The sequence below is a fragment of the Leuciscus leuciscus genome (assembly GCF_965113295.1).
Source record: "Leuciscus leuciscus genome assembly, chromosome: 6".
Lineage (NCBI taxonomy): Eukaryota > Metazoa > Chordata > Actinopteri > Cypriniformes > Leuciscidae > Leuciscus > Leuciscus leuciscus.
In genome coordinates, this window is record NC_138730.1 from 38,016,371 (window position 1) to 38,040,262 (window position 23,892).

Below are 23,892 nucleotides of genomic sequence, written 5' to 3' on the forward strand. Positions count from 1 at the left end.
TGGATAATTTAATTTTCCATCTTTGGTCACTGACAATAGAACTATTGATCAATTCACTGGAAACCCACTATGCCAAAGACACACTCCAACAATAAAGCACTCACATGATTGTCTGTGTTTAGACACACTTAAAACAGCAAATTAAACAGGCGTCAGTAAGCTTATAAATGCGTGAAACTAGACCACGAACAGAATAAAACACATGAGATTGCATGTAAAGAACACAAAACAGACAAAAACCGTGGTGACAAATACCCAAGGCAAACAATTAGTGAAAAGCAAGTGTTTATTTTCGCTCTGATAATTGAAAGACTATTTACATGTTCATTTCCATTTTTCATTAAGTCTCACAATATCACAGCATTAAAATTCAGCATGTTAATATGCAACAAAATATTGAAAAATCCTCCATCGACCAATTGGAACAAGAGTAGCTGACAATCAGACTGGAGAGATCAATAGTAGTCCTCCAGATCTGGTTTGTCACCCTGATTTTGGATCTGCTGCTGTTTCTTGTAGAGATCAGCAATCTAAGAGAGAGAAAGAGAGAGAGAGAGAGTGATGCAGGAGATCAGAACAGTTCATTTTGAGAGGGTGTGTTTGTGTGCGCCTCTGTGTTTCCAACCGTCGGGAGACAGGAATAAAAGAAAACTGAAATAAATGAACTGTGAAAATGAGGGGGGAAAGAAAAGAAAGACAGTGTGGCACGTAAAAAGATGGATTTCCTTTAACGGATCCACTTCACTTGCTGCACTTAATCACAATGTCATGACGCTCCGAACTATGCCAATGTCATCACGTTTGACTTTCAAGAGGAAAAACTACTTTAAAATCTCACACTTCCCCTCATATTTGCCATGGAACTACAACACACACATGTATGGTGTCATATCCTGAGTTTTCCATGCATTATGCATTTATGACATTTACCCTTGAAAGAAATGTCTCATGTGGGATAATTACTGTTGACTCCTACATTTGTGAATTACAGACTGATTACATAAGTGAAACTGCTATTGTGCTTTTTCTACTTTAATACATATTTTAAATTAACAAATATATTATACATAATATATATTTATTTATAGATTATTTAATTATATATTTATAAACTAATAACATTTATTTATAAACTATTTTTATTTTAAAGTCATCTTTGTTTAAAATTTTTAAAGATTTTGGACCCCAATGTCTTCCATGAGCCTTAATCTGTGCTTCCGAGTCATTTCCTCCACAGCACTATGTGAATTAACTGAATGTGTAAAGTTTCCACTTATGTGCCTTGCTCCAAGTTTTTCTGCATTTCGGCTGTTACCTGTGACCCTGTGGTGGCATCCTCTGATTTTTTGTCATCTCTAATCCTCAGGAATCTTGGGAAACGGAGTGAAATGCCTTTCTCTGGGTCCACCTGATGGCCAAGGAGAGAATCACACCATAAAGACCCAAACTTAAGCACAGTAAACTAAAAATCTGGCACCAAGATCTGAACAATGAAAACAATAGTCACAAAAAAAATAAACAAATCACTGATTCAGCATCATGATTCACATGTGCGTAGCGTACTGACCAATCCTATCGCTGCCTTGTAGATTGGAGACAGTGAAAGATCAGCACATTTCACCTCCCACACTTGCATTGCATCTAGCCAGACATCCGGCTCTGCTGATTGGTCCACGCGGTAATACGGCCGTGGTTTAGGTAAAATGTGCTCCTGAAGTGGATTGCATATAAAAAAGATTTTATGCAGCAAAGTACTCACAAATACATGGAAACAAAGTGTAAACACTGATGTACCTTTAAGAAATTGTATTGCTGCTCCAGATCTTCATCTTTGAAGCCTGTTCCAATCTGACAAAAGCAAAACACAGATAAATATTTATTTGTAATGTCTACTTAATGGTGTCTAACTAACTCATTTATTTTGAGCTGTTGTTCATAAGTTTGAGGCCAGTAGAATTTTTTTTAATAATTTTTGTATATTTTTAAGTAGCAAGGACACACTAAATTGATCAAAAGAGATGGTAAAGATATATTTTAAATGTTACAAAAGATATACATTTTAAATAAATGCAATACACTTTCTATTTTAAGAATCATGGTTTCCACAAAAACAATATTTTTAACATCGATAATAATAATTTTCTTAAGCACCATCAGCATATTAGAATGATTTCTGAAGGATCATGTGACTGAAAATTCCACAGGAATAAATAACATTTTTACTGTTTATACAAAAAAAAAATATATATATATATTATTATATATATATATATAGTTTTTCATGGTCTCTCTCAGACTAATGCACACACACACCTTGCAGACAGACTGGAACTCCTCATTCTCCTCATCGTAACAGGCTAGTAGAAATCCTCCATAGCTGCCTGCTCTCTTCCCCTTGCCCAGATAAGCACCAATCACACACAGATCCAATGTGTCTCCAACACCCTCCAGATAGTCCTTCTTCAGCTGCATAAACAGACCATTAGAAACAATATAACAGACAAGCAAATGACAGTTCTGACAGTAGTATAAATATGAATAAATTGCATAACTACACTGCAAGAAAACATTTTTTTTTTTTTTTATCCGTATCTTTGTCTTGTACTGGAGAACAAACACTAAACAAAATCATTAAAACATGGTAAATGTACCCCAAGAGGCAAAATGGCTCAAAATTATCATCACTCTTCCTAATGTCATTTCAAACCTTTACGATTTTCATTCTTCTATGGAACTTGAAAGGAGATGTTTGGCAGAATGAAAGCCTCAGTCACCATTCACTTTCACCACACTGTTTTTGAGATATAAAAGTGAATGGTGACTTAGGCTGTCATTCTGCCGAACATTTCGTGTTCTACTGAAGAAAGTAAGCCACACAAGTTTGAAACATAAGGGCTGCGTCAAACCTCCCCTCATGGTAGAGACCCTGAATTTAGAGTTTTAAGAAACTAAAACAAAAACATGGGTAAATAAATTCCTGTGAGAATTGGAGGTGTTAGAGCAGAAGGTTCATTATTCATTAAGGATTAATTAAATACTCTGGATTTGAATTTATGCTGTTCTTTTGAACTTTATATTCAAAGAATCATGAAAAAATGGCTGCTGATAATTCAGCTTTGCATTACATTACATTACATTACATTACATTATAAAATACAATACATAAAAAAAACAGTTATTTTAAATTGTAAAATATTTCACAATACTACTGTTTTTCAGCCTTGGTGAGCATAAGCAAAAGTAATTTATAATTTTATATAGTGACACTTCCTATTCTTTGTAGGAAATTCAAGCCACAAATGTTTTATTTTACGTAACCATGAAGTAGTACCTTTTGATAATCCAATGAATGAAATGCTTTACAAATGAAAGGTACTTTCAGGATTATTTTCTTTTTCATTTGGATTTTGATGGATGCAGAGTGCAGACCAAAAGTCTGGCATGAGCGCAAGACAACTGCTTCACATTAGATACAACACACTCAAACCAGTAATACATTATGCATTTGATTGGATAAGACACACTTGTAGTTAAATAGCCAATATACAGCACAAACATCTGTGAGCGGACATTAGCTGAATTCTATATTAATGAGTCAAGTTGCTTGGCAATTACAAACAACCTATTGTTAAAACAAACAAAAAAAATCACTCCCATTATAATCCACAAAGCAAATTTAAACTGAACACGGTTGCTGATGTAGTAGACTACAAATTTCTGCTTTTTTAATCTTTAAACCTCAACACAGATATATCACATTATATAAGGTATAGCAGAATCTCTACCGGTCGTCTCGTTTCTACTGTCAGAGTATATATTCCATCATACCACTCAGCCTTAATGTCAGGATACGGACACAGAACAAGAGAAAAGCTTAATGGGGTGGAAATTACACTTTAATGACTTGCACCTTCCTTCTGACTTTGAATACTTGTCTGGGTTTTTTTTTTTTTTAAACAAGTCTTGATGTGTGTGTGTGTCTGAGAGAAAACAAGAAAGAAAATAAAAATAAATAAAAAATAAAATCTTCCCGCAATCTGACTTTATAAAGTAACCTTTTCCGAAATTCTACTTGTAACTACATAGCATTCTAATGTTTAAGTGGACATATTATGCTTTTTACAGTTTTAACTTTCTTTAGAGTGTAATGTTGCTGTTTGAACATGAAAAAGTTCTGCAGTATTACAAAGCAAAAAAAGTTGTTTCTGAACTCTCTGAAATGCCTCGATTGTAGTCTTAAGTTTTCTTCCGAGAATGTGCTTGACACAATAAATCTAGTTTAGATAATTCCAGCTCAAGAAATACCCCAAAAAAGGGGGCGAGGCCAGGTTGATTTGCATTAGTAGTGTGTTGAAACTCGCGGTTATGGTAAGGGGTGTGAGATTTCTGAAACGCATTCGAAGCGAATGACGTATCCAACACACTGGTCCAGCCAATCAGAACACATTGCACTTTTCGGAAGGAGGGGCTTCTTAGAGACTGGAACTAAACAGAGCGTTACTGACGGACTGGGAGGAGAGGTGCTGCAACAATATGAAATATGTGAAAAATAATGTTCTTTAAAAAAAACAACCATGAAAGCCTGTTCTAGTAGACCTTAAAACAAAATCAAGACTTTGTAAAAGTGCATAATATGGCCTCTTTAAAACATGAATATGATAAAAGTAAAAAGTTTACTTTAAAAAATATATATATTTTCACGATGAAATTTTAAGAACATTGAGAAACTGTGGTGTGCAATACCTTGAGCCAGTTGTGGGAGCGTTTGGCAATTTCATAAGTTGCATGTTTTTCCAATGTTTTCACCATTAGACCCTCACAAGAATCTGCAAAACATTTAAACCATTTAAAAAAACTCTTTAAATAGAGATTAATTAGTCAATTATAAATTGAATATTACTATTATTGATTATTAAACGATTGAGTAACACCTCACAGAGAGCAATTCGACTCCATCTAAATATCAGTTATAAACTGGTTTTGCTTCAGGACCCACATTTCAAATCGGCAACCAAAAACAAACACAAAATAATATAATACATATAATAATATATAATAATATATAAACATTAAAATGTATTAATATTATCATGAACCGCACAGGTTCAACAATAGGCAAGTTCACACACCTCGTACAGACTGCTCCAAGAACTCAGCGATGGTTTCCGTGTTGTCAGCATCCAGGGATCGAGCAAAAACAAACTCTCCCTCTTTCTCCACAAAACTCTCCCGTAACAGAGCCCTGCGTTTGCTTAGAGGCTCTCGCACCAGAGACTGCAAGACAGACACATTATTCACAAAAATAACACACAATACATGTAAAAAGTGAAAATTCAGAGACATGCAAAATTATTCAAATTAGCGATGCACCGATGTGTCGGACAACAATCGGTACTGGCCGATAAAAGCTATTATTTTCACTATCGGTTATTTTAAAAACAGCCGATGATCAGTGCCGATTATATCCTGTCAATCAACAGGATGCGGGAAAACATGACCGACTGCAACTCACACTGTGTGTGAAGAAAATCTCTCGTGTTGAGTTAAGTTAATGTGACAATAACACATTAACAGCTAAAAACAGCTATATAAAAGCAGGCTGTATTTGACCCTATGAATCACCCGTAGTTCAAGCCAGGGTTGCCAGATCTACAGTTTTCTTTTCCCCTATACTAAACATTATTTGTAGCGCGCCTCTTATCCAATAATCGCAAATAGCTCTGTGCTTTGTATCTTCTAAAAAGAAACAAAATGGGCAGAATTTGAAAGATGCAAAACACTTTATCACGAAATTCAAACAATAAATGGCGTTTTGACGCTCCTAAATGTGACGTGACAGATCGCTGTTGCGCCTCATTTCAGCGTGGAGCACGAGTCATCTCTTCCACTTTAATACAAATTATATCTGGAAAAACATGCATGAATATCAGAAGTTGAAAGATACAGTACAACTTACTGAAATCCATATCATGTCTCATGTAATCCCTCAATCAGTGTTTTTCAACCATGGAAAGATGTCAATAAAACAGCTTGTGAACAATATCACTTAATGTTGCATTTACCTCAGGAAAGTCATTTGTTAGTTAGATTTAAAAAAAAGAAGAAAAAAAGAGAAGAGCTTATTTACTGTTAATTATATATGTATGTTTGAATAATTTTGCCATGAAGACAAGTGCTTATGAAAACTACCTTATATGTGTAACTGAGTTGTATACTAACATTTCAGCTTTTATTTGAGTGTAAATATTTTATCTGGAAATAAATAGCAGTTAATATAATATAATATAATATAATATAATAGCTCTGTTGTTAATTTTAACCTCTAATATTATAGTGTACCAAATGAGAGGGTTCTCTTTATAGTTTGCGGCATTATTTGGGAGAGATTTTTTTTTTCCCATAAGAAAAAAAACTATCGGTATCGGGCGATATCATTCTGAATAATCGACTATCGGTATCGGCTGAGAAATTTCATATCGGTGCATCTCTAATTCAGATGTCACTGGCTATTAGCTGTTATAATGGACTTACCTCTCCGTTGAGGTACAGTAGGTCAAAGGCGTAGACACACACTTGAACCTTGATATCAGCTGCATCCACATCCTGAAATACACACACAAAGTTTTTAACATTTGGATGACTGTTAATCAATCATCAAGATTTTTACTTTTAGATTATTTTCCATATACGGTCATGAATGCATAATAATCATAAAACAATTAGCAAAATGCTATTTAAAATGATTTAAGATGCAACATACAATGCATCTCACACTGCAGGACATGTCAACTTCCCAAAAGATACCAGTATTTGTCTGTCCATATACATTTGTTCACAATCAGTCTTGCCTTATTTAACCATTCAGTTATGCATCTTTCTTCAATATTCAGCTGTTTCTGTTTTCAAATCTCTCACCTTCCTCTTCCTCGTGGTGAGGACCTGAAACGGCTGAATCTGTTTCCTTTCTCTGTCCCAGGCCACCGCCTCTGAATCCAAAACACAGGACCGTACGTTCTCTTTTTTCACCTGAGAGAGAGGTGACGAGGACATTTATTAAATCTACTATCAATACACGAATAAACTGGATCATCAACGAAGAGCAAAGCCCCTCACAGCCATAACATCTTAAAATTACTTGTTTATAAGGTCACCTGAGCTTTAAACACCACCACTTCACAAATGAATAACACATCGAACCCCCAGGCTGTGTGACATTTACAATTCAATAGATGTTACAAGTGCATATTGAGTTTGTGAGAGCTGTAGCAGAATGTATGGGGTGGTTTTGTAAATGTTTGTAATCCTCTCACACAATTTACTGCATTCACACAGTCAGTGTTTGGGACTGACTATCTAAATTTAACAGGCGTGACTGTTCATACAACAGCAGCTTGAATACAGTATACGAATGAAGCCAGCTTTCTATTCTCATGACACCCATGATTAGAACATGTAACCATAATTCAATTTTGTGTTAATCAACATTTTACAACAAATGCTTAGCTTGTTTAACGGATTAAGCTTAACTTGTACTGAAATCTGGATATTCTTTCTTTAATTAACTTAATTTAAGTTTAATTATTTAACTTTATTATAATTACTTGTTCAATCAAGCGCTAGTTTGTACATATAAAATGTTTATATTTCATAACCAAGAACTTAACCATATGTCTAAAACATGTCTGACAACTGTATTCTGCTGCTGAGTGAACGTATTAATTCCCCACGAGACATCTTGTTTGACTCAGACTTTTGACGGTTTAGATACTTGTACAATAATGAGATTTTGCACTGAATATCATACAACTGAGAAAAGTGAAGGCAGAGCGAGATATGGACACTGATAAGCAAAACAACAGCGTTTTCATTGATTTATCTGCGCGTGAGCTTGTGTCATTCATCAAATGCTTTCTTTGCTTTAGGGCTGAAATCCATTATTGCTTTCTTGTGAGGAGAACAGAGCAGGATGACAGAGGACAAATATGGCCTTTGAAAAAGAGAGAGAAAAAGACAAGATACAAAGAGACTCACAGAAACAAAAAGAAAGAGAGAGTCTGTGAAAAAGACTCTAACACCATGTCCAAACCAGGTATCATCTTAACCATGTTAGTCTTGAGTTTCTGCACACATTTCATCAGTTCCTTGATTTTCAATTTTGGCCGTGTCATGTTGGGTACCTCAACCCACAGTGAAATCTCATTTGATGAAAATCCATAAACTGCTGCATATTCAACATCATATGTCCTGACTGGCACTGTTTTTCTCTTTTTAAAGGCTGGAATACACTAAAAGATTTTTTTTCCTACATTTTTATGCCGATTTGCAGTCTAGAGGAGTCGTCATTAGTTGCCAAAAGTCAAAGCCAGTCTGCAAACATTGTGGATTCTGCAGAAAACCGCGTGAACACATTGTTTTAATTTGCCATGTGTCTCCTAATAACGAGCCAAATGTTTCTGCTTGAGTTTTTGTTTGGAACGACTTGAAAGTCATTTAGTGTGTGATGCCCAGTTTTTCCTATTTACCTTTTAACGTCAGCAAGTAAATGATACCTAGTGTTTTAAAATCTGTTCAGATTTTTAAAAAGTCATGTACTACAGCCTTGAGTTGGGTGCACACTGTGAGTACTATACAATTGTTGCTTGCCCGACTGTACAAATTGACCCCAGTAATATATTGGGTAAAAGCCCAGACAGACTGTGCAACATTAAATGTCTTGACAGTACAAGCTACATCTAAGATTTTAGTTATAAATGAAAGAGTTGTCTAGACATTTGCCCCCAGTTTCACAGACAAGGCTTCAACTAAAACTTTAGTCTCAGACTAAAATGCATGTTTGAGCTGTTTTAACTGAAAGCAACTTGCCATAACTTAAAATATGTCAGTGCCACTGTTGTGTCTCAATATTCACTCCAGTAATGTTTTTTCTAAGGCATGTTTATAAAAGCTACTTAAATGTCCTAACTGAACTAAGGCCTAATCCTGGCTTTGAAGTCACTAGAAGACCGTAAGTTCTGAAATATGCAATCTCTCCATTTCAGTATTATTTTAATATTTATTTTTATTTAATATTTTTGATTTAATATTTTCCATTATCATTTTATTTTTATTTTAAGTTTCAGTAACTTTGTGCTTTGTAATTTTTAGTAGTTTTATGTTGTCTATTTCTTAATATTTCTAATTAATTTACGTAATTATTGGAATAATTAAATTATATAATAAATGAATTACAGTTGTAGAAATTTTAGTACTTCTAAGTTAGTTTCCAAGGCAACATTTATAATTTTATATATATATATATATATAGTGTATATATATATATATATATATATATAAAATTACATAAAATTATAAATTTTATAATATATATATATAAAAAATTACATAAAATAATAAATTATATATATATATATATAAAAAATTACATAAAATAATAAATTATATATATATATATATAAAATTACATAAAATAATAAATTATATATATATAAAAAATTACATAAAATAATAAATTATATATATATATATAAAATTACATAAAATAATAAATTATATATATATATATATATATATATATATATATATCTTCATATTTACACACGCACAATTATTTAAATTATTTTTTAATTATTTATCCAAAAACGATTTTTGATAACCGAAAACCGATCTATTTTAAGCTTCAACAGCAAATGTTTTATATAATATATAAACATGACCATCATAACAACTCTGCCAAAGCCTCTAAGGCAAATATTTCTTTGCAAAAGCAATTAATTGGGCATCAGTGAGCATGTCACACTGAGGCTTAGGTGATCCAAGACTGCCAGTTTCACCCTATGATGGAATCTTTTATTATCCCTGAAATTAGACAGCAAATGTGGCAAGAATCGCACATTGTGCACCCAGCTTTAGACAAAGAGACCCTCTTTTGCATCCATCTGAATTGTATTTCTATCCTGCTGGTTGCATATGTGTTACCTGATGGATTCTTGAGATAATATCAGGGTATTTGCTTGTGTTGTCCTCTTGGTTTCGGCTAAAAATGTGCACATCTCCGTTCTCAAGAATATGGATCTATTCGATGCAAAGCAAAAAAACAAAAACAATTAACAATTCAATCAATGATATTGCCATGGAAACAAAGTCATTTCTATGGCAGAGGCTCCACCTTGTGGAATAAGATTAAAATAACACACACCTGTGCTCTCTCTCCATCGTATTTATATTCGCAGGTGAAAGATGCCTCATCAAAACGTTTCATTACCTCGCCGACCCCTTTAGTTGGGTGAGCTAACATGGGCCGCAGGGGCACACCTGTAAAACAACACTGTTTAATCTAATTGTAAACTACATTTTCAATTAGATGGTGGGAGAACTGAGCAAACTGTGATTGGTCAGTACCTGGGGTGAGCTTGCAGTGATTGGGCAGTTCATCTATGCCATCCTTCACCAATACAGGAATGATTACATCATAATTGGGCATCTCACTGAAAAGAAAAATATAAGTGAAAGCAATGAAAATATTATTTGTATGCATTGGTGATATGTAGTAACTGCAACAATTTGTTAAAAATCTGACTTCCTGTAGGGTACAAATTATGCTAAATCTCATTAAACAGGCACTTGTTATGCAGCGGACACCTGTAGTCGTAATTGAAATACTGTTTGTAGTATACGGATAATTATCCCTCACAGCAGCGGTTGCTGTTTGACAATCAGGTTGTGCTCATTCTGTGTAAATTTCCACTCATACTAGCTACAGCCCATAGGGCTGGACATAAAAAAAAATCTTGATATTTTCAGGCTTTTGACAGTTTCCATCCACTATATAAATATCAATACAAATTACAAACAATGAAATGTGTGCATATGAATATTCTATATAGTTACCCAAACATTTTCACAATAATGAACCAGACTTCCAAAATCTTTTGCTAATGAACTCTAAACCAGTGAACCTATTAAAATATCTTACAGCTTTCATACTTGAGAGTTGTGAGACAAGGAGCCTGAGAACAGACTACTGACAAGTCTTAATTAGCCAAATAAAAAAAGAATTAATACCACAGTCATGTTCATGAATAAAAAAAATCTCTTGATATTATTCAGCTTCTGGGGGGTATTCGATACATCTCAGACTATTTTGGTGTTTTTCCCCTAATTAGAGTAACCAAAATCTAGTTTTAACAACATTTTATAGTGTGGAAACATCACAGAGATTCTGCGGTGAACATTTATGCAATGGTTGCATTTATAGAATACAGTAAAAACTATACAATTGTGAAAACTTATTGTATAATTCTATTTTAATACATTTTAAAATGTAATTTATTTTTGTGTTGGCAAAGCACATTTTTCTGAAATAGAAATCTTTTAACATTATAAGTTAACAAATGCATTTACTGTCACTTCTGATCTATTTTTGATAAGGGTCTTGCTGAATAGAAGCATTAATTTATTCCAAAAAATAATAATATTAATAATTCTATATATAGCCTCACCAGTATGTCTGTTTCAGGATCAGTGCTTTTTCCTCCAGCCACACTTTCTTGCTTTCTGAACTCATTCGTTTCCCTGCATCCAGCACAGCTGGTGGGAACTCTAAACCAACACAAGAAAAACATATTAGCAGCATTTCAACACAGCTAAACCAAATGGACACCTAATTAATATTAACATGTTTAAGTGTTATTCATTTTTTATTCATCACGACAGAGAGTAGAGTAATTGCAAACGCCAGATGCCTGGAGGTTCTATCAATGCACCGATTATGATGTGTGCTAATGCCAATTTCATTAGGATCATTTTAAACCTTGGCCCGGGGGCGTCAGACACACAGCCTGACTGAGAGCAGCGAGAACGCTCTGCTCAGCCAATCCGATCCGCAGCTTCCCCGCCAATGACCTGTCAATCACACAAGCAACCAATCAAACTAACATATTTAATTTCAGCATTAATATTCATATAAATCTGTCACCATACAGCAGTTTAATCAAGGCCAGCGGCACATCATTTAGAATTAGGGAAAATCAACTGTCATAAATAAATTACATTCGTTATTGTGTAATTTTCCAGAATGTACTCAACATTTCTGCATGGTTGGTCATATGAGAAATTTAAAGTTATAAGTGAAAAGTGAAATTACGTACCGCACAATGTATCGGGCCTCAGAAAACCGACACGCCACAAACAAGCCTTTAATAATGTCAATCTTCTTATTCATTGTCTGCCAGAGAGAGGAAGTTGATTTGTATTGAGAACAGAAGATGAACAGATATACGGTACATGGCCAAAATTGAACTATCGCTCAAATGTTTGGGGTCAATGTTTTTTTTCATTTTAAGAAATTAATACTTTTACTCAGTAAGTACCCATTAAATTGATTAAAGCGACAGTAAGATTTCTATTTCAAATGCATGCTGTTCTTTAGCTTTCTAGTCATCAAAGAATCATGAACAAAATGTATCATGATTTCCACAAAAATATTAAGCCGCACAACTTTTTTTAGCATTTATAACATTAAGATATGTTTCTTGAAGCCAAATCAGCATATTAGAATGATTTCTGAAGGATCATGCAACACTGAAGACTGGAGTAATGATGCTGAAAATTCAGCTCTGCATCACAGGAATAAATTACATTTATTTTTAAATATATTCAAATTGAAAATAGTTATTTTAAATTGTAAATAACACATTTTTTAACATTACTGTGTTTCTGTCAAACAGCTTTGGTGAGCATAAACATTAAAAAAATCCTAATGACCCCAAACTCTTGAACAATATATATGGACACCCAGTTCTAATTAAAAGGTTTTGCATGTATAGGGTTTATATAGTTTATATATGGCATATAGTGCAGTGTTTCCTCTAGGATTTTTTCAAGCTGTGGTGGCAGGCCCATTTGCCCAGGGGAAGGCGGCGTTGCCCCTGAGTGATATTCCCATGGGTCACACCCCCCAGGTGTTAAAACCTCCCCTAAGTATTATAATATGAAAGTCTCCAATTTAGAGCAGGAAAGCGATTATGCGCATCATGATGCACTTAAAGCAACGCGAAGTCACAGTGTGCAGCGCTTCGCATTGAAAAGTTCAAAGCACAAAGCGAAGAGATATTTGATGCTTAGTGTATTATATCTATGCAACAGTTTATTGAGCCTTTTCTTTTTACAGTTTTAAAGTTCAGTTACAGTGCGCATGGAGAACAATTCATAGTGCTCTCTAATCCAGTGCTGTAATCTAACAGACACCCGGGAGAAAGGAATATGATTTAGAAAGCGCAATAAACTCCAGCAAGATAAAGTCATTTTATACAAACCATAGACCCTTTATCTACAAATAAAGTATAACAATGGGAACATTGATCTTGGAGAGAGTGTCATCGTGTTGCTGTCGTAACCGAACGCGACGCACTGTTCGAATGCTGAATGGAGAATGACTGAGGAGAGATAAGTTTCCATTAACTTTAACTTAACGACTTAAATATTCATTTTTACCTCACATTATGCTATCGAATGACTTTCGAAGTCTTGGAATATAGTGCACGAAAACTTTGTGGTGCTTCACAATGTTTTTTATGGCTTTAGTGGGGCTTAACAATAACACAATAGTATGCACAATATCGGACCTCACTGAGAGTGCTGTAGTGTAGTGCATGTTTCCTGTAGCGCAACTAAAGCATGATGCTAGCAACACCAAGGCTATGTATACAACTCCCAGGGAATTAGGGGTGTGCGATATTGACAAAAAAATATTTCTCGATATTTTCTGGAATTTTCTCGATAACGATTATTAGAAGATATTTTACTGAGTGTGTTTATTATATTGGTACTTCGGCAGGTTTAGAACTGTCGTGGACAGCCGACTCCTAGTTTTTGATATTCTTCATACTCTTTGTGGTGGTCAGTTCACCGCAGTGACAGAAATAATTTTTTCCAATATGTTTCAATAGATTTTTACTAGGGCTGTCAATCGATTAAAATTTTTAATCGCGATTAATCGCATGATTGTCATGAGTTAACTCGCGATTAATCGCATTTAATCGCACATTTTTTTATTTGTTCTAAATGTACCTTAAATTAATACTTTTCAAGTTTGTAATACTCTAATCAACGTAGGCATGGATAAATATAGCCATATAACATAACCAGCTCTCCCTTCCAAGATGTTAAGTTAATCTGCACAACAATTCTGATAATCGAGCCGTCGTCTGGTGAAATCAAATTCACATAAGATAAAGACAATATCTGTGCTCTGATTTCGGCTATAATTGTAAAATTAGTGAAGCAACATAATATCTGTGCTTAACTGAATTAAAGTGCTGCTCCTCCGCGCGAGACGCAGAGAGAGAGAGAGAGAGAGAGAGAGAGAGAGAGAGAGAGAGAGAGAGAGAGATAGAGAGAGAGAGAGAGAGAGCGAGCGAGCGAGAGGTGTGTGCGCGTGCTGAGAGAGCAGGCTACCGGTAGATTCTCAGAAACTAAATAAGGTTTGGGCGCTTTGTTGAAGAAAAAAAAAAAAAAAAAAATCGCTAAAGGGGTCTGCAATGTCGCTAAGTTGGCAACACTGTGTATCTCCATTTCTCCAACTAGAGGTTGGGCCACGGGTCAAACAGAAAATACACGCTGCGTTAATCGCGCGTTAAAAAAATTTGTGCCGTTAATATGATTTTGCGTTAACGCATTATTAACGCGTTAACTTTGACAGCCCTAATTTTTACCTAATATGGGCATTTTTACCTTTAAAAAGCCATTTTTTAAAAACCTAATTATATGCATGCATCATCTTTTGTGTCAATTTAATTTCACCACCGTGTGTGGCTTTGTTTTGAACTATTTTCATTGGCGAGATAGAGCAAAAACAGGCAATACGGTGTGGTGTCTAAAATGTAAGTCACTTAATATTAACTTCTTGTTTATTAAACTTGTATAAAATCAATATCTAATTTGTTATCATGCTGATATTTGGAGAAAAACGGCACTCTTGTGATATTTATTACTAAATGATATAAATAAAGACTAAAGGCCATTGCACACTGACGTTTTTTCGTGTTCGTCAGCCTTAAAATTCGTCACGCACAGAAACCTTGCACACTGAGTCCGATGCATATTTATTAAACCTTTGCGGAAAAAAAACGCAAAAAATACAAAATGGATTCGTCAAGCAGTTAGGATGATTTTGTTACCCTCTTTCTTCTTAAAAAGAGAAAAAGAAAGAGGAAATATTGGGTCCACCCAATACTGAGATTGCGCCGAGAGGAAGGAGAGTTTCACCTCCTTATCAAGGAGTTGCGAAATTATCCCGAGCGATTCAAAATTTACCTCAGAATAAGGTATGGGCACACACACACACACACACACACACGCAGACGGCCGGCGGAAGCGCTGGGCAGACAGAACAGCTGTATACAGGTTATATTTTATACCCAAATAATACATGATTAGTAATCGAATTGGCTGCTCAATCCATTGTGGATTTTGTCGTTCGCTTGTACGGTGGCTCGGAATTGTTAAAAAACCTCTCAAAATACTGGCTGTGGATGCGAAAAACGCAGAAAATCGAACCCGATCCGAATTTTTTTATTACGGACGAAAGTTTCGTAGACAGTGTGCAAGCGTGATTGACATAACGTGAGGTCGAATATTTTTTTTAACGTGCGAAAATTTCGGATGCGAATTTCGGACTCAGTGTGCAATGGCCTTAAATCATGCAGTGAAAGCGTGCACTCTAAATGCGCACCCGCACTAGTCTAATCTACAAGACTACATCATGTAGAGTATGCATGCACTCTCTGGGTGTGTCTGAGGGATAGGCTATACTCGATAATGTCAAATCGCACATCGTTAAAACAACAATTACGACACTATCGCAGACGATATATATTGCACACCCCTACAGGGAATACATGTACTCATAAAAATATATATCTTGAATATATTTTAAGTGACAAGGTGTACTTCACATTATTCTCATCTGTACTTACAGAGTTTCCACTCATGTTAGCAATCTCTTTCAGTTTGTTGAAAACACCCCCTGCTGTCAGACTGGCGGGTACAAACATCATTCTCTGATTGCTGCGGGAACTCTCAGCAACCAATCCCAGGTCACCTTTCTCCTGAGCCTCCGCCTTGATTTTGTCCAACTGTCGCCCTGGTAACAGAAGTCAACAGTACAGGGGTCAGGCAAAGAGAATGGTGAACGGCATTAGGGAACACAAATATATTTACCAGTTGCTTGAGCGACGGCTTTCATCAGGGCAGTCTCCCCGACGCCCAGCTCCAGACCCTGATACGCAGGGCCGAGCTGGTTCAGACACAGGTATAGACAACATAACAGGTCATCTAAACAAACAACAGAGTATTGAAAAGAGGGAAACAGTGAAGCTTAGACATTTCCAATGTATACTACATTTTTGGTGCTTTGCACAAGATAAAGTATTTTTCTTAAATCTGTCTCCCTAACAGGAGAAATAATCTGTTCATTTATTCATTACTTGGACAAAAAGGAAGAAAAACAATCTCTGGCTAGCATAATTACTAACCTATTTAAACCCCATGAATCAATTAACACACTCACCAGGAGAGAGAAGAATTACAGAGCGCAAAAAGTTGGAAAGAGTTTCAATGTTTTTCAGCCTAAAAAAAGAAAAAAGATTGGAATTTGACAGCAGCATACTCATTTTCAAAATGAAATAGATGCGAGAGAAAAACACAGAATAATATATAATATAGCAGAATAATGACACACTTCATACCTTCCCGAATCCTCTTCAATCTTTTCAAAGGTGCGAGCAACAGCCAAATATGGCACTCTGAGAAAGGGATAGAGAAATATACAATAAACTTTCATAGAAAGTGTCATACTTTATTGCTTCAAAAAGAAATTGAATTAAGCTTTTTGTTAAATGCTTTAGAAAAAACAAAGACTATAACTTTAGATGAATAATTTAATTTCACTTTCTCGATCTTTTAATGATGAAACAATAGTGCTGCCATTTTTGAATGCCAATCCAAGCCTAACCCTAACCATTATAACACATATTGTTCATCAATGTAATCTTCACAAATGAACAACTCTTAATGAATTTAGTCTAAATACAATCAACATAAGTAAAAAGCTAGTTAGGCCCTGTCCACACTTCATGTACTTTGTGCTATGTCTTGTGGACTTACAATAGCTGCTGTGTGCATGCAATCGTAAAATCATAGGGTCCCCATTTGTAATTTTAGGATGCATAAGTATGCTCGCGAGTAGTGATGTTCACGACTAATTTAATTAACGTTTAAATGGAAATTTTGCAAACAACTAGTCTAAAAACTTGTCATGTGATGTGCTTGTCTTGCAGTATGATCATTGTATATTAAACTTAAGCGTTCACTTTAGCAACGTTAGCCATTAGACACATTAAGTCAAATCAACTGAATCAATATGCAGCGCAGGACCAAATAGCCTATTATAAACAAATTTCCTCAAATAAAAGTTAGTCCACATAAGTCAGCACATTAAGGTATTGTTGCTCATTACCACAGCAACAATTTGCTTGTCTGAAAAATATAAAGCAAAACATTAATTGTGCAAAAAAAAAATATTTGAAATGACTAGTATTTCCATGTCGACTAGCAGCAGCAGAATCGTTTAATCGACTACTCGCAAACACCCCCTTTGCGGTCGATTTGAACCCTCGATGCACACTCTTGCCGAGCCCACACTGAAGTGAGCTATACCCGACAGTAAAGGTGGCAGTGACGCGGCGTGACCTTTAATGTCCCCAACAACCTCTGGAGTCCCATTTAGCCACTTGTAAGCAATTGCCATTTTAAGACACGTGAAAGTTATAAAAATGACCTTATTTCACTGACTTTGGGACGATGAAACCGAATCTGCAAAAATGCTACAGTAACTATAGGACTCATTTGGCACTCTGTTATAAAGCTAATAAAAGGCAGTCTTTACTTTTGGCCCCTCCTCCAGCAGGCGTGGTCAATGGGATGGTACTGTGCTCTGGAGGGATTATACTGGCTCTGCACTGCAGACTCCATCCCCTTTTCACTGTCCAAAAAAAATAAAGCTCATTCAAATGGGGTCCTTCCAAAACAAACAACTATATTTTTCAAGTAAAATATTCCAAGTCGTTTTAACATTTGAATATTTTTGGATTTTAACCTTTTATTCTCTTTCTGTTCAGCGACGTCAGAGATTTCTTCATCCTTCTTTTTCTCTCCCGCATTTCTCTCCTCCTTTTCCAGTTTTACAGCTGCCTTTCTGGGAGCTACAAAAGATCGAAAGTTAAATAAATAGTTCAACTAAAAATGAAAATTGTCCCCATTTACTCCCCCTTAAAAATCATACAGGTTTGGGACATTATGTGGGTGAGTAAATGATGACAGAATGTTAATTTTGGGGTGAGCTATTCTTTTAATTAAAATACAGAAGAAGAAAAAAAGGCTTAATTACCAAAAAAGCTGCTGATAGGTTTCTTTTTGGCTGATCCCCCCTCGCCTTCTGTGTCTTTCTCTTTTATCACCAATCGTTCAGGACTGCCATCTTCCTTCTCTTTCTTGTCTTCTATTTTTTCTTTCTTCTTATTCTCTTCATTTATCTTTTTCTTCTGCTTATCATTTTTATCATTCTCTTTTATCTTATTATTTGCATTGTCCACAACTTTACTCGTCTTTGCTTCATCCTCATCTTTCCGTTCCTCCACAACAGTCTTTCCATCCTCGCTCTTCTCTTCCACCTCCATCATCTCATTTTCTAAGTTGAAGAGAGAAAGAGAAAATCAATGAGGACCGTACTGAGACTGTGGAAAGGATTAGGGCAGCATGCAGAGAAGAGTTTGAGAAACCCGAGACGTTTCACGCATATAAATGATAACAGTGCAACTATAAAACACAAACCGCGTCTGACTTTTTGCTTTCACAAATGGACGTTATTGGAAACCTAAACAAACAGCACATGCCGAGACAGAGTTTGTGTGGAGCAGCGTTTACTGTGAACGAAGCTGAGGTGATTTTAACATGTAATCTGCAAGCATGTAAATAATTGAAGCGTTATGTGGTTTTTTTTCTGTGGAAAAAAAACAGCGCATATATTTATTTAACTGAATCGCAGCCATTGTGATTTCACAATAGCACTATGCTATATTAAGATTGTAAATGGTTTTAAATATATTGCATAGCCTTAGAAAACAGTGTAATGCGGTTCATAGATTATCATCTGTGGAACTTCCGGTATTTAGCCGGTTACTCATCACAAGTAAATTACAATTGAGGATTTCATAAAATCGAGTACTCGACTTGAATTGAGGAATCATTACAGCTCTAGAAAGGATATACTCATGCACAGAGATCAGCTAATCTCACCTGTCTGCCCAGGTGATTCTTCCACTCGCGCTCTCTTACTCTCCTGGCCTCCAACTTCCTCCTTCTTCTCCTCCACCTCCTCCTCCTCCTCCTCTTTCGACCCCTCTCCATCGCTCCTGCTTTCCAGCTTCCTCTTGGGGAACTGCTTGCGGGCTAGACAAAGCAAGAAGGACTTTAAATGTATAATTTAATCATCTTTGATGATTTTTTTTTTTTTTTAAACAAGTAAAAGGCCTTTTAGTATAATTCTAAAAATATTCACATGTCAGGTCATGATACACATTTCTTTTTACTGTGAAATCTTTCATTTTTATTTTTAAAGTAACCTTAAGAATAACTTTTATATTGTTAGTAATATTTCAAGATAAACTCTTACTGGGCTAAAGCTACTTAGGCTTAAAGCATTTACATTTTTTTAAAGACTATTGGAAGATATAGAGTGACAACTGGTCTTTATGTGCATTTTATGAAAGTAGTCTGTTATAAAAAAAAAATCTCATCGATATACATTACAAGCTATCAGAATTTCATTTTACTTTTCTGGCTATATAAATATCTTCAGAAGCTACAGAATAAAAAATATATAAAAAAGGTCATTGCAACTTTAACTCAAAATAGTTGTTTTCTCTCAATTGTAAGTTTATCTCTCACAATGCTGAGATTTTTCTCAGAATTGCGAGTTTATATCTTGTAATTCTGACTTTATAACTTGCAGTTGAGAGTTTATATCTCACAATTCTGAGGGAAAAAAGTCAGAATTATGAGATATAAATTCGCAGTTCTACCCGAGTCAGTTTTGGTACCTCGCAATTCCAAGTTTAGATAAAGTCAGAACTGCAAAACTTGCAATTGCGAGAATTTGTTTTTAGAAATGTGAGATAAGAAAATGCATTTACCATTTTAATTTTTTTAATTCAGTGGCAGAAACAAGCTTCCATAAATAACATCTGCACCACATTGCATATTTTTGTTCACTTTGGGCCTCCGAATAAAACTTCTTTTTTTTTTCTGTGCAAGATTCATATTCTAACCATTTAATTTATTTCACTATAATGGCCATTAAAGCCTTTAGGTTTCAAAAACAGAATAAAACAAAGCCCATATGCAACTTTTGTTTTAAAGATTTTCTTTTATATTTTGTCTAAAGGTTCAATAAACTGTTCCATTTCAAAATATTAGTTTTTTTCTGAAAATTTTAATAAATAAAAAACTACTGGTGCTGTTTTGGAGTATTAAGAAGAATTACAGAGAGAATAAGTGATCAATGGCACAAGAGGGAACGTGAGAAGAGGAGACTAACACAGACCGGTTTGGCGTTTGGGAATGCCTGACGGTGATGTTGATGTTGGAGTTGCTGGAGTTCCTGAGGAAGCAGGGGTTACGACAGCAACAGAGGTACTCGAAGTGACCGGAGTTGTTGGGGTTACAGGAGTTTTAGGAGATACAGGAGTGCAGGCAGCCTTTGTAACATCAGAAATCTGTGCGTTTGGAGTAGGAACACATAGAAACAGAATCGTCGACAACAATACTGACATGTTTTCATGGTGGACGGCCATGATGACTCAAGTCTTACCTTCTCTGGTTTAACTGTTTGAACTTCACTCTGTTTTGGCACCTGTTCTTTAACCATCGGCTGATCTTCATCATCACTGTCTATGATTACTCGACTACGTTTATGAACCTTCTTTATGGGTGAATCACTTTCCTGCACGCCATTCTGAATTTTGAGAGGACTTTTTACAGGTCTGAGCAGCAAAAGAAAAAGAAAAAAACATTAAACAACATTACTACGTACCATTATAACATTACCTATTTGTTATCATAATCTTTTTGGAGTCCATATACCATAGTTGTCAATGTCACCAAAGAGAAGACATACAGAAACAGCACAAATACTTTTATTGGCAGTGTAAACAACTTTTGGCTGCATTGGCTGACATTTCTACATTATGTTAAATTATAACAAATAAAGTTAAGCATAATGTTTAATATGGAAAATGTCACTTACTCAGCCTTTTCTTTGACTTGTCCATCACTCTTCTCCTTGCCTTTCATTGGCTGAAAGAATGACCTGTGGGCGGGAAACAAAGACATCACGTATGAAAGACAAATGGGATGATACTATATATAGGTATATAGATACTTATAAGGTAACATCTTTCATACATTTAAAGAATTAAAGCTTAAAGCAAAACCCTTAATGTCACAGGTAACGTGTAAAAACACGGTCTTGAGTAAGAATCAGACATTGCAGTTTATCATCAACACGGAAAAAAGCACAAAAAAAGAGCAGGACACACTCACGCTATGCTTCGCTGCATTGTTGATGTCTTGCACTGCTGATACTGAGTAAATCTAGAATATATTTTAATATATATTCGTGTTATTACAATTTCTGAAGCATCGATGTTTTCTTCCGCGCGCTTAACTCCGTATGATTCGGCGCCAAAGTGACGTCGTTCCCGCGGACAACAGAAACACCGGCGTTTATTTAGCACAGAAGCATTTTAGTGCCCCCTGTTGGATTGGAGTTATTGGATCCCACCGTGTTTCGTCTGGAAAATCTACTAGTGTTCTCTCAAATTCGTTTTATCCATTTATACTCATATTGCTACTGAAATAATCTATATGGATTTTGTCTGCTTCTAGGTCATTGTTTCCCAGCCTTTTCCTTCTTATGTTCCCCCACAGCCCCATCAGTAAGAATCCTGTTAATTATTTTACAGGCTATGTATGTAGGCTCTAGAGATGCGCGGATGAGCTCCAACGTCACCCGAATCCGCAGCCAAAAACAAATCATCCACCCATCCATCCACTCATTTTTTTTTTTTTTTTTTTTTTTTAAGTATCCGCACCCGATGGCCAAATTACAATTATTCTTATCTGTGGTTACCATAGACTGTAAAAAAAAAGATGATGTTACGCGTGATGATAAATGGATGATCTGATCCATCCTTCAACAGCGGACTCGGCGACGGTTGATGCGCGCATCTGGTAATAGTTAACAAAACACCGATGAATGAGCGCTGCTTTTAAATGAACTTTTCTTTAAAACAAAATTTATTTGACAGAATTTCATTTTCTTAATAGCATAAACAGGCTTTACTCCCTTTAAACTTAAACTGGAACGTCACTGTTTCTGTCACTGCGACTTCCCGACCCGAACAGGCGAACACACACACAAACACGCGCGCGCGCGCGCACACACACACACAAACACACACACACACACAAACACAAACACATATTATTACATACCCAGCACTTGATTCATCCTCGTTAACCACTTCGCTAAAACGCTCACACACGGTACTTTTCTTTCTTTCCTTCCTTTTGTTTTGTTTTTAATGAAACTTGCCAAGGCAGACAGCCAGCCACTGACAGGTCACTTGACATGCCAGAATCAGACTGCCAGCCAGCCACTGACAGGTCACGTGACATGCCAGAATCAGACTGCCAGCCAGCCACTGACAGGTCACTTGACATGCCAGTGGCGGCTCATGCCAGCCAGCTGAAGATTGAACCCCTACTGGACTTTTATCCAAAGCAGTTTATATGCTAGAGTCGGGGGGGGAACGCCGCCCTTAAGAACTGTTTAATTTTTTTTCTGTGAAACAAGTTAAATGTGTCTAGAAGTTATCCTTTCTGTGACAATTACATAAATTAATATAAACCAAGTGTGAAAAATGTGCAGAGTGTTCATGTAGTTAGTTTTTTAACAAAAATTAGACAACATTTGTAAGGGGGCGTTTTGCCCACAGGTGGAGTACGCAACATGCCCCTTTCTGGAAAAAAAGCAAAAGCAAAATCAGAGTAATAAGAATATGAAGAGATAAATATGAATATTTATTAATGAAACATGCTGAAAATCAGCCTATTTGAAAAATATTGTTAGCTGATGCTTACTGTCTAGCTAAATAGCTAGCTGATGCTATCTTGAGGTAATTTATAAATATAAATTCCCAAATATTTTTATTCAACCACCTAGTTAGATTACATTTGATGGAAAAACAAAGTATATGATGTTCAGACGGACCATGGTACCTTCAGTAATTATGATAGTGAGAAGCAATACCCCTTGGGGGTGTTTATTTCTACATTACTCTTTTCAACTTAGTTCAACAACAAAAATGTAACTTGACTTAATCGTTATTTTGGTTAACAGTAGGGGTGTGTGGGGCGTTTTACCCCAAGGGGGCGTTTTCCCCCACTCTACCCTATTGTATTCAACATTGAATTCTTGCTTTCCCTGCTGGGAATCAAACCCATGCCATTGACATTGCTAATGCCATGCTCTACTGTTTGAGCTACATAGCTATATATATATATATAATGGGGATTTTCAACCATTTCTGATAAACTTTTATTTATTTATTATGAATGACTTATCTGAACAGTGCTGATCACATTGTGATATGATGATGATCATTAAATCCAATATTGTTTGAAAGCTGATTGAATGAAGATTGATTGATATTCTTTATATTAATTATTGCATATCAAAATAATATATTGATATTATTTTCAGTAGTGTTCTTT

General features: G+C 35.6%; 1 protein-coding gene across 3 annotated transcripts; it reads right to left on the reverse strand.

Annotated features, from left to right (window-relative positions):
• Positions 1-268: 268 nt before the first annotated feature.
• On the reverse strand, positions 269-22,703 carry lig1 (ligase I, DNA, ATP-dependent). Of its 3 annotated transcripts, none has more exons than XM_082173481.1 (27): positions 22,612-22,703; positions 21,362-21,424; positions 20,927-21,098; positions 20,660-20,831; positions 19,354-19,506; positions 18,446-18,745; positions 18,155-18,260; positions 17,945-18,040; positions 16,746-16,802; positions 16,568-16,626; positions 16,219-16,332; positions 15,975-16,141; positions 12,147-12,223; positions 11,810-11,901; positions 11,499-11,598; positions 10,399-10,484; positions 10,196-10,311; positions 9,976-10,071; positions 6,916-7,026; positions 6,532-6,603; positions 5,130-5,274; positions 4,744-4,826; positions 2,314-2,466; positions 1,795-1,848; positions 1,568-1,711; positions 1,316-1,408; positions 269-530 (listed from the first exon to the last, which is right to left on the reverse strand). In XM_082173481.1, the coding sequence occupies exons 2-27, from the start codon at positions 21,406-21,408 to the stop codon at positions 456-458; spliced, it is 2,940 nt and encodes a 979-aa protein (XP_082029607.1). In that variant the 5' UTR covers positions 21,409-21,424; positions 22,612-22,703; the 3' UTR covers positions 269-455. The 3 variants fall into 3 exon arrangements, with proteins under 3 accessions (XP_082029607.1, XP_082029606.1, XP_082029605.1); XM_082173480.1 differs by lacking the exon at positions 22,612-22,703 and adding an exon at positions 21,658-21,815; XM_082173479.1 differs by lacking the exon at positions 22,612-22,703 and having other exon boundaries at positions 21,362-21,462.
• Between the last annotated feature and the right edge of the window lie 1,189 nt (positions 22,704-23,892).